The following is a 13,339-nucleotide window of genomic DNA, read 5'->3' on the forward strand; positions in this document are numbered from 1 at the left end:
ATTGTGTGGAATATACTGGTGCAGCCACCTATAGAGATGGCCGGAAGGTCATTGAAAATGCAGGTCTGAAGGTCAGGAGAATTACTGAGGCTACGTGACAAGGCTTAGGAGTCTTCTGTGTACAGATGACATTTGTATTGATGGGGACATTTGTGATCTCGAAGGGAGAAAGTATAGAATATAACAAAGGTTAAAGACACAGCTGTGCTGAGTTTAGGAGACTGGAGAGCTATTGGTGATAGAAGGAGGAGGAGAAGCTGTGAAAAATATAAATGCTCAGAGAGGATACAGAGGGACCAGAGCTGCACATCGTGGAGGCCTCAGGAAGAGAAAATCTTGGAGTAGGAAGAGGTAATCAGCAATTTTAAATAATGAAAACTCAAAATGGCTACAGCCTGGAAATAAGCCAGCAGATTTGATAATTAGAAGTTATTGGTGCCTTATAGGGAAATAAGGGGGACAGAATTAATTGCAATTTTACTTTTGAGAAATTTGAGAAAGAAAGGAATGAAATGGTGTTATTACCAGAAGGGAAGTCAAGGTCAAACTTTTTTTTTTTAACTGAGGAGGAAACTGTGTGTGTGTGTAAAGGAGAAGGAAAAGTGAAGAGCGAGATGGAGTATGCCAGGTGGCTGCCGTAACAAAATACTATAGACTGTGTGGCATAAAAAACAGAAGTTTATTTTCTCAAAGTGCTGGAGGTTGCGAGATCTTAGATCAAGGTGCTGGCCCATTCAGGTTTTGGCGAGGGCTCTCCCCTACTTAATGGCAGGCAGTTGCCTTCTCATTGTGCCCTCGCATGGCTGAGGGAGTAAGTGAGCAAGGTCTCTGATGTTTCCTTTCCCAAGAACACACATCCTGTCACATCAAAACTCTGCCCCTATGGCTCCGTTTAACATTAATTATTTTTTCATATGCCCTATCTCCAAATATAGCCATACTGAGGCTTAGGGCTTCAACATTTGAATTTGGGGGGGGGGAGGAGTATTTAGTCCACAGCACAAGAGAAAGAGAGGATGACTGATAGAGCAAGGTTCTAGAGCAGATACACAAAGTATTGTAGGATCACGAATGGTGGTTAGTGACAACAACACTCCTCTCCGCAGCAGAACAGGAAGTTTGTAATGAAAGTGCGGAAACATTTTTAGACAGGACAGACATTTGGGGAATTTGCATCAAATGGCATTGCACTTCGGTGAAATGCTGCATTTTCTGCTTCCTTACTCTGCTATTATCCAACTTCAGAGTTACATGATAGTTACTTTATATATTTTGTGAAAGATTTTTAGTTTTAATCAGTAGGAAAGGTTGTATAGAGTATGTTTGCTCTATCTTGACTAGAATCCAGAGCCTTTCTGTATACTTTTTAATACTTTATTCAGTATTTTCCATTAGTTTTTGGAAATAACTATATCAAATAGTTATTGAGAACAGTGTCACTTTGTATGTAAACATATCCAATTCAGAATCCAGCACACAATATTTAATATGTGGTTTAAATTCAGTGAATCACCCCTATTCTACCCTGTTTTAATAGTTTTGTTATTATTTTTTATTAAAGCACAGGATCATTCTTCTTTAAAGCTTGTGTAGTTTTCCAATCCTTGACAGCAAGTATCTTCACATTCAAATAATGCTTTGAGTCTTTTTTTTATGGTTAACAGATGTACTTTTAGTTTTCATTTGGATTGCTGCTTTGTTTTGCAGTGCTGAAACATTTTTGCTGGAGAAATGTCTTCAGAGTCAGGAAAGGACAAAGAAAGGCTGGTTCAAGCTGCCAAAACATTCTTTTTTCACATGCAAGCTTTTGCTTCCTTTACAAACACACTCACCGAATTGTGTAACAGCAGTATGAACAATTCTGCTATGAAAGAAGATGGTTATATTAAGGATGTCTTTAAGCAAATGCTCATAATTTTTAAGGAGATGCAATCTGTAGTGGATGCAGAGGATGACAAAATGCAAAAGGAACCTCTATTTTTCAGGATTGGGACAGCTATGTGGGTGAGAAGAGTGCCAATGAAAAGGAGTTGCATGAGTCAGGTAAAGAAGGATTCAAAAATGTCCATGTCCCAACTACTGTCTATCGGATGAATAGTGGTAACATCCCTGTGAGTTTGGAATCTTCTCTTTCACTCTTGATGAAGTATCCCATTATGAATCTTCAGTTAAGTGACTTCTATAGAAAAGACACCAATGAGTGATCAGATACTACCACATCTGAGAAAAGCCCAAACGGCAGGCCTGTCCAAAGCCATTATAGTAGACACCGTGAAAAAGTTGCGGGATGCATTAAAAACCAAGACTACTAAGAATATATTGAGTTAGCCACAGAGCAGTTAGAGCAAGTTATCGAAACTGTGGGACCAATCTGAGAGATCCTCCAAAAAGCCCTAAAAACTGTGGAAATGAGTATTTCTGGGGTTATGAAAGCCAGGCCGGTAGGAGTGCAACAGAAGTGCTCATTTCTGTCATAAAACCAGTTCAGATCTCGTGAGTTTTCATGTTTGCATGTTCTAAGACCTTTGATGCCAGACATGTCATCAGTTGGGACACTGATGCAAAGAATAGTCACCTGGCAAAACCATTTGCTTCAAGTTTTGTTCTATCAAAAAGAAAAAAAACTGCTTAAAATAGTAGTTACTAAAAATAATTTATTGTTAAAAAATCGAGATAATATTACATTTGAGGATGTTTCTAAATACTGTATTTCATCTTAAGAAATACCTTTAAATGAATTTCCAGTCAGTAACTACATTTCTAGTTACTACAGTGCAAAGTCCAGGCAAATGTAAACATTACCACTAGATAATCTGGCAGAAACAGCTGTGGAGGGTTAGGAAACAACCCTCTGCGTTTTTGTCACTCATACACCGGTTGCTGTAGATCTCAGGGCCTTGCCTATCATAAGCAATCACTCAGCACTTTTGATAAGATTTATCTAGATGTAAATAAGAACAATGGATGAGAATAAAATTTTCTTACATAAGTGAGATTAAAGTAGATGATTTATTCTCACTTGTGTCCTACTGAGGTCTTATGATTAGGAGACATTAGGGGATGGAAAATGGAGGTGATCTAATCGCTCACAGTGAAAAGACCATATAATACTTGTAGAAGTAGGATGTCTGAGACGTGCTTGTATTGGGGAAGAAAAGTCAGATGAGTTCATTTGCCTACCACAAAGTCTTTGGCTCTCGTGTATTGTAAATGTATGCTCTTGAGACTGTCGTATTTCACATGACACCTGCTAGGACCTTTGTTGAAAAAACAATTACTCATTCTAGTTTTTTATTGGAATTTTCTTTCTGAAAATGCCTAAGTTGTTTTCCTCATTTAAAATTTTAAATCTTACTTTTTCCTTTAGAAAGAGATTTTCTCTATACTTTGTTCAAAAAAGTCTGAACCATGAAAGGGAAAGAAATTACGTGTGGGCATTTGATGAAGAGGAAGAAGGTATTCTACGTGCTTTTTAGCCTTCTTGCAATCACTTCCACCAAGATAACCTTCTTAGTTACTAAAAAAATAACAACAGGAAGATAGAAAGAAAAGTCCCATAATACTTATAATAGCTCCCTTCCCCCACACACTTTCTATCAATAGACAATGTTTAGCACATCTTGGTATGTCTGAGAACATCTAGCTAAATAAATGTTGAATTTTACCAAATCAAGAACCAATCAACTCAGTGTAAGTCCATTTGATCCAGACCATTAGACAATTCAGGCTTAGAATCCTCATTCCCCAATCAAACTGAACTCTACTAAAATTTTCTTTTAGTGGATGGTTTTTTTTTAAGTAAGAGCAAATAGACAATATCAGGACAAGCAGATACGCATATTAGGACACTGTGTTATAAGGATAAAATTAATAAATGAGTCCACAATGTTTCTGTATCTACAAAAGAGTGATGCATGTGTTACTTTAATAGGACAATAGTAGATGCTACTGCACACTCTTACAGTGTAGTCTCTGTTAACAATGCATGTGAATTAATGCACATTTGAAGGTCCCTTTATCTTTAGAAGATATCCCAGCCTAACTAAGTGCAGAAATTACAGAGAATTTTTTGAAACCGGTCTTCTAAGGTTTCATCAACTTAGGCTTTGAATCAAGTTAAATCTATGGTGCACTTTACAGACTCCTTGCTCAAAAAATTGAGACTGCAGGCAGAGATCAAGAGAATGCAAGCCATGTGCATTCCCCCTTAACTAAACCCACCAATCTACTTGATTCAAGAGAATCATTTCTGTCTCCAGCAATCAATTCAGTAAAACAGTGGCAAGAAAAGGAAGAACAGAGTTATCTTTTAAAAAACTTCATTATTCCTTCAGGATTATAATCACATAAATTACAAGCCAGGAGGGTTTATTAAACAGGATTTCGGCTGCTGATTCCATAGATTTGGGTGCAGGTCCTGGAATTCACATATCTAACAGGTTCTTCAGGGATGCTGTGGCTGCTGATACTGGGAGCATGCTTTAAGAGTAACTGATCTAGGAGAAGTTTCTTACCTGGAAGACTTATTTCTTATAGAGATCAAATGCTTTAGGATGGCTTTTGAGCTTAACTGAGAGGCTTCAACTTTCCTCTCCGGTCTACATTACTCCTCCACTGTGGCAGACCTGTCTGTTTTCTGACCCTTATATGCATTGATCATTCCTCATCTCACCTCTTTTTTCTACTCAGCTTTTCCCCCATACCAATCTGAAGCTCCTCCCCTAAGCCTCTGCTGTGATAGAAAGCCATATCCAGCCTCAGGCCAGAGGAATCTCATTTTTTCTCTAAACTCCCAAAACTTATTATTTGTACTTACTTTCAGCACTAAACACTTGATACACACTTGTCCTTACTGTTTTTCTTCCTTTCTCTCACCCCTTGATCCCGCTTCAGTGTCTCAAGACTTCACTCAAATGCTGTCTTCTGTGTGAAGCTTCTCATGTTGCCTCAGTTAGAAGGACTCTGTCTTCTGAATTTTCATGAGTGGGAAACTTGATTTTCCTCTTTTTTTTGTATTTCTTTTGTGATTTGGTTGTGTTCTTTTCTTAATTTCTCCCAAGAGCTCATAAATTCATGGAAGATCTGGCTTAGTGTATTCAATGTTTAATCCCAAAAATGCTTTGTGCATAGTATGTCTGAAAAAACAAACGCCTTTATATGGCCCAGAAAAAGAATATCCAAGATGTTAGGAGGCTACTCCTGATACATTTCATCACTGCCTCACTAACAAAAGCTTACTCCAAAACTTTCCTGGATCCTAGGTAGCCACTAACCTGCCAAAGTCCCTGTGCAGTGAACTTAGAAATTATTTTTATGGAAATTCTATGCTAGCTTTATTGGGTGCAGAGTCCATTGCAAGCTACATGACAGAAGTGTCCTTGGCCCTGATATTCTCAAAATTCCAATGTAAACAATCATAGTACTAGATGGCTGAATTCTCTACCAGGTGATTTTATACCTCTAATTTCCCACTGAGTTTCTTCTACTGTGACACAGACCCTTCAGGAAGTCCTACTTGGGCTACATGAATTGATTTTCACTCAGTCCAAATCTCTAAGTAGCATGGACTTTCAGAATTCAAAGGTATGGAGCTAGCTCTCTCTATCACTCCATTTAGGCCAATACGAGGGTCTTTGGAGATGAGGTCAAGTAACCTCCCATCACTCCATCTATGTGGTGTATTACTGGAAGAAGAGGGGGGAAACATTCCCAACTGTGAAATTTGGAGATTTAGCCTTCTTTTTATCTAATTGTTTGCATATAATGGGGACTCAATATATCATTGATATTTGCTTGTAATTAGATGTTTTTCTTCTCCCATATCTTTGACTTTATCTTCACACACATCTACATGCTTTCCTTTAAAAAAATTTTTGTTTTATTACAGTTGTCCCAATTTTTCTCCTGGTGCTGTCCCTCACCCCCTGCTCCCTCAGTGAACCCCCACCTTGTTGTACATTACCATGGGTCCTCTATACATGTTCTTAAAATGTGTGAATTAATGATGAATACTTAAAACCCAATTTTCGCTAAGTTATTTATAAATTAATATATGAGTCTAAATTATAATTTTTGTAATAGTTTAGAAACATGTATGCAATGCGCCATTACTGGCAGTGAGAGTGATTTCACTAACATCTCCCCTTTGTATTCCTCAAGTTTTTACTTGTCCTCCCATCTGAAGCTACACTAATCTGGTCTTGAATACTAATAAAAATCTCTGAAGAAAACTCACTCCTTAATTATGTCTCTGGGGCTCAAAGTTTTTCTATTTGATGAAGTTGTCTTTTGCTTTCTAACTCAATATTTGATTTGTTCTTATTTAGGACTACTAAATAAAAATTGAGGGGGTGTCCTTATGTTCATCATAACTCCTCCAGCTGCTTGAGATAAAAATTTTAAGCAAAAATATAATTTATGGATTCATGTAATGAAAAAGCCCACAGTATCCAGTTTCAGGCACAGTTGGATCTAGGGGCTCATACACACTCATGTGGACCTAGTTTTTTTCATTTTTTCACTCTTCCTTTACTGTGTTAACTCCATTCTCAGGGAGATAAGGTCTCCCCTCTTGAGGACATGATAGCTGCTACCAGCTCTAGGCTCATACTCTGTTTTTGGTCATCTCCATTAAAAAAAAAACCCACCCCAATCCTAATCCCAGTGCCAAAATAGTACCCTGAATTTATCTCACAGACTCTGATTGGGTTATTTTCTACTCTAGCGTGGATCTCTGTGTCCATGGAGAAGAAACATACTGAGTCACAGGCCCACTCATAGGCAATGGGCTAAGGCTACTGTGCATCAATTGATTGTGGGGGAGGGGTGACTCCCCAAGGATATTCTTGGTGTCCTGTCTGAAATAAAGCAAACAGGTTCAGGAAAATCAAGATGGCAAGGTTCCTTTATATTCCACTTTTGGAAGAGATGATGACGTTGATCAAAATGGAGAGAACAACAGTAACTGTAGGAGCAGGGGTGCATTTTTTGCTGGAAGCTGTAAAAACAAACAAACAGAGATGTTTTAGGTAGCAGAGATTTTAAAAAAAATCTGTGTAATTTCTATTTTGAGTCACTTTTCTAACAGAAAATTTCTAATAAAACTATTTGAAGTTAGCTACTTGAAAAAAGTATTCTCGGGTATTTCTAATAGAACTCAGCTTGCATATTTTGCAGATGATGAAATAGGCACCAAGAAAATAAGAGACTTATTTCAGGTTACCGGACTAGCTTGTGGTAGAGATCTCCTGATTTTCAATTTTTATTATTATCATCAGCATTATCACTATCACCAGTATCCCCACCTTAATTATCATTATCTTCATCACCATTATTAAAGCTAACATTACGTAGTCTATTCTGTGCTAGAATCTGTTTTAAGCACCTGCTATAAATTAACTCATTTAATCCTCACAACAAACCTTCGAAGTAGTTATTCTCATTATCCTCATTTTTTAGTTAATAAAACTGTGACATGGAGATGTGAAGAAATTTGTCAAACATCGTACACCTACTAAGTAGTGCAGACAACATTCAAACTCAAGCCGTCTGGCTCAACTCTGTATTTTTAACCATTGCACTTTTTTCTCCATACGTTGCATGTCCTCATAGAATTTTCTTATTGTAATGTGGGCAGAAAGTATTCACACTTCTGTTTGGTGTGTGTGTCTGTGTACTGCCTGCACAGATATGCCCTTCACAGGAAGCAGGGAAAAGTTAGCAGTCGGTTAGGTGTGGCTGATGAAAGCAAAACTTGAATACAGAATAATTATTATCAGAGAGTACAATAGGGTGAGAACATAGAGGGAAATGGAAACCTTTTAAAATGGTCTAAATTAAGAGTGAAATCACTTCCACCAGACTTCACTGGTTACTAAGGTGGAAAACATAACTGAGGCAGAAAAATATTCAACTGTTATTGCCTTAATATTTAACCATATTGTTTGATAGAATGAGCAGATGATGGAGAAATATTTTCCCATATTTTCATGTAATATCTAAAATATCTATTGAGTTTCCTGCAATTTTTATTTGGAATTCTATATATGCCAGCAGTAATTTTTAAACCTCTAATTTTTAATAAGCACAGACAAGGAAAATTATATACATACATATTTCTAATATTTCGCCGAAGTTTGTGTTAAAATGGTATTATCTGAACTCTCATAGGGACCTAGGAACTATTAATACCACATTAGCAGGTCACTTATTGAACAATTCTCAAATATTTTTGTTTTGTTTTTTCTTCCCTGAGGCAAGAGATCACAATGACCCCCAGCCTCCTACCTTTCTCACTCTTTAATGGGATATGGTTCTACTGAGTAGTTACCAGAAAATATTGATAATGAAACAACATAGCGGAGAAAGGTTATGGTTTTGGGAAGTGATTAGCTTTGGCACTGAAGCCCTGCACCTAGCCATCTGACTGGACCATGTTGGTTACTTTCAGGAAGCCTCAGGTTTCTGATCTGTCAAACGACAGCCTCTCAAGCTTTTTGGTTCTATGATCACTATCACTATTCTTTACTTTCCTTCACTGCTATTATGATGAGGCTCAAACAAGAGACACACATACAAACATTACTGTGTTGTGATCACACTCATCTTTCACAAGCACCTCCTAAGCCTTGTTTCATAATAACTAGGATGTTAAAAATGTCATACGTTAATTTGATTTTCTCAGGTTACAGTAACTTTTCTAACTCTCTTGTTACTTTTTCTTTACCTTTCTTATGGTCATTATCATTTTTACCTTATGTTATTTTTTTAATGCAGACAATATATTTAGAAAGAAAAATGAAAAACATCTGAATTACATTAGTTATGATCTATAAAGTCATTGGAGAATACCTCATGGTACTTTTACTTTTGTACTTGTCTTTTCTGTTAGACTATCTATTTAATACTTTTTATTTCCTCTGTACTCTAGTACAATATTTTTCAAATTGGAGATTGTGATCCATTAATGGTTTGTCACATCAGTTTTGTAGGTCATGACCACCATTCTCTAATAATGTAATAGGTTAGAATAAAAAACCCTATAGACTTACATGGCCCATGTAATAATAAACTACTGCTTTGTTACATGTGCTTTCATGTATTTATACGCATGCAAAGTGAGTTATAATGTAAATAGTCTCACTCACAGAAGATAGAAACTAGTGGTAGGTTCTCAGTAACATTTTTGAATGGACAAATAAATCTCCTAAAAGCAATTTATAGAGAAAATTGTTCTGGACTTTTTGTCTAAAAACATGGGAAAGAGTCCTACTGTTGTCATGTATAAACCGTTTGGAAAATCTCACACACGAATCTTTTGACCTCTCTAAACCTCATACTCACATTAGCATAGTGGGGTCAACAGCCCAATATCCAGGGTTGTTGTGAGACTTAAACACATAATGTGTGTGAAGTCTTTTGTGAACTAATTGCTACCCAACTGTAATTCTATTGGTGTATTATAATCTGATTTCGGTCATATCTGCCTTAGGGTATACGGTCTGGGGAGAAATATGTAATTATTATACCTTTTATTTCCTCAAGTCTGAATTTGTGAATTATATCAATGATTCAGAAAGAAACATTCAAACGCTTGAAAAAAAGCAAAAAAGGTAAAACTGACATGCAGTATGTCTAGTTAATCTATTATGTGGAGACGAATGCTGTCTATAGCTTCTTTCTGTCAAAGTACAGAGAGTAATAAGCACTAATCTTTGAGAATGTTATCTAGGAAAAATTTGGTCCTCAAAAGCGATAAGCATTATTTCTTCTGTCTCTTCCTTTGCTCTTATTCTTATTGTTGATATTACTGAAGTGCCCATTTGCTCCATCAAACTATTATTCCACTTCCATGTGCAAAGTACTTTCTAGGAGTTTTTCAGTTGTGTTTGAGAAGCTGGATACTGCTTGCTATCACAACATGCCCTCCAGGCAAGTATTGCCCCCATTTTATAGATGAAGGAACAGTCTCAGAGGTTGTTATTTACTCAAAAGGCCATGTAACTAACATATGCCCAGATCTTACTGGTTTGGAGTCTATTCTCTTTCCACTGTGCCCTGTGACCTCCTAGATTCATTCAATTACATGCTCATTCTTTCTTCCACTTTCTGAGACAGACACTTCACTTTGAGGTGAATGTGATGCCACAAATAGGGAAAACTAATGCGAGAAAATTGTAGCCCAGCCCTGGCTGGTGGCTCAGTGGACTGAGCATTATCCTGCAAACTGAAAGGGCACTGGTTCGATTCCCAGTCAGGGCACATGCCTGGGTTGCAGGCCAGGTCCCCAGTTGGGGTCATGCAAGAGGCAACCAATAGATGTTTCTTTCCCTCTCCCCTTCACTTCCCCTCTCTATAAATAAATAAAATCCTTAAAAAAAAAGGAAATTGAAGCCCAGAATAAAATAGAACAGGAAGTTAATACGGTGAATAATAATAATGGTAATAGTAGTTAAAAAGTTTTGAGTGCTTACTTACATGGGCCAGATACTGTTCTAAATGCTTTTACCTCCCAGAATCATATAAGGTAGGTTTCATTTAAAAAATTATTTCTATTTTATTTAAAAAAAACCAGGCACAGAGAGACTAAGCCATTTGCTCATGTTTTCACTGCTAATAATGGGCAAGGTTAACATGTAAAGAGGCTCAGTACAAACCACTGGCTACATTTTTTTCTAGAAACATGCTTAAGAATTTTGATTATGTTAAACATTTTAACAAATAAATCCTTCTTTGTGAATTCAATGATACAAAACAGAGCATGTATTTGTGTGTCTACAGATTTTTGGCACAGATTATTTTGCTGAACAAACAACATTTAAGGGCAAATAACTAACATAACATACTTTGAGTCTTTTGATGGGCCTGAAAACGTCTGTTTCTATGGTAACCAGTATAGGTCATGTGAGGGCCAAGAGAAAAATTAGAAGGGAAAACTGTTTTAGAATGTCTTATAAACAATTTTTCTTTTATTAATTTACTCCCTTAAACACAGGGTCCAGGACAAATAGTACTCCTTTTTAAATACAAAAATTTTTATTACAAAATCATAAGTATATCATTCTGTAATGTAACAATATCACACTCAAGCATACCGTATGCTATTTTAGGTGAAATGTTCAAATTGCTGGTAGGGTACATGAGACATTCATGTATCCTACCAACCATACTCAAGCAAGTCTTATGTCTGCTGGACCCTGTATATTATGCTATTAAGTTGACTTCTCAACTCTCTGAAGGTGACAAATTCCTGGGAAGTCTTTGAACTTGAGAACTGAAGTTGCAAGTTAACAAAACCAACTTTAAAATAAATTGAAAGACTGGAATGGTCTTAAATCTACTGTCTCTTCTCTGGGAGAATTACAGTATCCTGGCTGGACAGTTTTTAAATGTGTTTATGTTGGCTTTCAAATATCATGCCTGCTACATCAAGAGGTAATGGGAGAGGAAACATAAGTCACTGGCTCATAGGGACTTTCTGGGACATAGAATAGCTTACAGCTTCTGCTAGTAAAGAAATGAAAAGGAAACAGCCTACTGAGAAGATTGTACTTTCATGAGAAATTGGATATCCAAACTCCAGAGCACCCTCTGTGAATTCCCTCGGCTCAGGTGAATTGTGTAATCCAGGTGACTGGGAGAAGTGAACTGGGTAGTAGTAGTTACACAGAAAATCACATCTGATGAGGAGACTAAAGGGGAGCAGAATACATCATCCTAAAACACGCCTCTTTGGCATAATGACTATTTTGAGCCAAAAGCTATCGAAGCCCAGCAAACTCAAGAAAAACTTTTTACGTCCCCCTTAACTGCCTAAAAGAATTTAAAAAGGGGTCTTGTACCAAGAAGAGAGCTACTACCAAGTTAAGTTTTTGTATCAGAGAGACGTACCTGAATTGCTGGGCAAACATACTTGTTTACCAAACATTTGACCTTCTCATCTTCCTATGAATCATCTTCCTCTTCTTTAAAACCTCAGATCCCTGTCCCTTTCCTTAGCTCAGGAACATTATAAGCTTTACTCATCTGGCTATCTTTGAATTTCATATCTTTATGGGGCTCTGTGTGTATAAAATTATAATTTTTCTTGTTAATCTGTCTCATTACAATGGGGGGAGTCTCAGCCAGGAACATAGAAGGGCAGAGGAAAAATTATTTTTCTCCCCTTACTGTACATTGATCTTAGTTCCTTCCAGTGAAGGACTCTCAGATAAGAAAATACATTACTTCCCTCCTTCCGTTGTTCATGTATATGTCAATCCAATACTGCTTCACCAGTTTGGGTAGAGTATTATTTATCAGTTAACAGAAATGACTTAAAGAAAGTTTCAGACATAGCTTACTTATTGAGGAAAAAACAGTGAAGTTAATAGCTGAGAGTATTCTGAAGCCAATTAAAAATGTTTCAAAAACATTAGTAGAGCTAGGTGGATATTTGTAGTGTTCATTTCAAGCCTATAGTCTTTTTGTCCTCAGCTAAAGTGACTGCTAACAACAAACCAATGGCAGATGAGGGTTATGTAAGGTTTCTGCCACTTTTAGTCGGAGCGGAGTCAAAGGGCAGATGTCATCTGTGTAGCTCAAGGTTGTCCTTTCCGTCTGGGGCTCTCCCAAATCGTTTTAGAACTGTGCTGCCTGGGAAGACGCTCTGATTCCAGAGTTTCGTCTATGGTACAATGTCTTCAAACAACATAAAACTTTCTAAGACCAGTGGCATTTTTCTCCTGCCATTTACAGTTTCTTTTTTCCCAAGTCTGCCCAAGCTCCTAATTGGCAAATTTCTAAGGAAAAGATAGATATGGTAAGCCACATCGGAAGAGGTCACATTCCAAGTCATTTACGTTATGGCTACAGCTCCTTAGTCTTAAATTAGGGGTTGAACTTTCTAGAACAGTTTCTTTTTCTAAAAAGTAGTGAATTGTTTTTAGTTAATTGAGTTATAGGTCATCTGACCCAAGGCCCAGCTCACTCAGAGGCATGAAAGAGAATGCTTTATTTATTAATTCACTTATTCAACAAATATGTGCCAGGGGACTAAAGTTAATAGTTGTTAATACTTATTTATCATTTATTGTATACTAGAGAGTGTAGGAATAATTTAGCATTTTATTTTATTTTCATAAGAGCCGTGTAGGGTTCTATTACGATGCTCATTATGTACCCGAAGAAGCTTAGTGTTTAAGCAACTTGACTTAGAACACAGCCAAAAAGTGGCACAGGCTGCATATGAACACGGAAGGGGCAGACTTAGGATCGAACTGCCTGGATTCCACACCAAACTCTGAAATACTGTGTAGTCAACTTACTGCCCACAAAGAACTCACAGAGCAATGCAAGATTA

At 37.1% G+C, this 13,339-nt stretch overlaps 2 protein-coding genes across 4 annotated transcripts in view; one reads left to right on the top strand and one right to left on the bottom strand.

Moving 5' to 3' along the window:
* The first annotated feature begins 1,731 nt into the window (after positions 1–1,731).
* CUNH12orf60 (chromosome unknown C12orf60 homolog) lies at positions 1,732–2,477 on the top strand. The gene is given in 4 exon segments (XM_037136600.2): positions 1,732–2,002; positions 2,005–2,230; positions 2,232–2,314; positions 2,317–2,477. Coding segments are annotated over 4 exon segments (741 nt in total).
* Positions 2,478–6,886: 4,409 nt separating this feature from the next.
* ART4 (ADP-ribosyltransferase 4 (inactive) (Dombrock blood group)) overlaps positions 6,887–13,339 on the bottom strand; it is a 38,476-nt gene continuing 32,023 nt past the window's right edge. For all 3 annotated transcript variants that reach the window (XM_053662095.1, XM_053662094.1, XM_053662096.1), the window contains one exon: positions 6,887–6,997. In XM_053662095.1, coding sequence (XP_053518070.1) covers positions 6,906–6,997 — 92 coding nt within the window. In that variant the 3' untranslated portion in view covers positions 6,887–6,905. The remainder of the gene's footprint in view (positions 6,998–13,339) is intronic.

Source organism: Artibeus jamaicensis, unplaced genomic scaffold, assembly GCF_021234435.1.
Source record: "Artibeus jamaicensis isolate MK-2021 breed Jamaican fruit bat unplaced genomic scaffold, CSHL_Jam_final contig_233, whole genome shotgun sequence".
Classification (NCBI taxonomy): domain Eukaryota; kingdom Metazoa; phylum Chordata; class Mammalia; order Chiroptera; family Phyllostomidae; genus Artibeus; species Artibeus jamaicensis.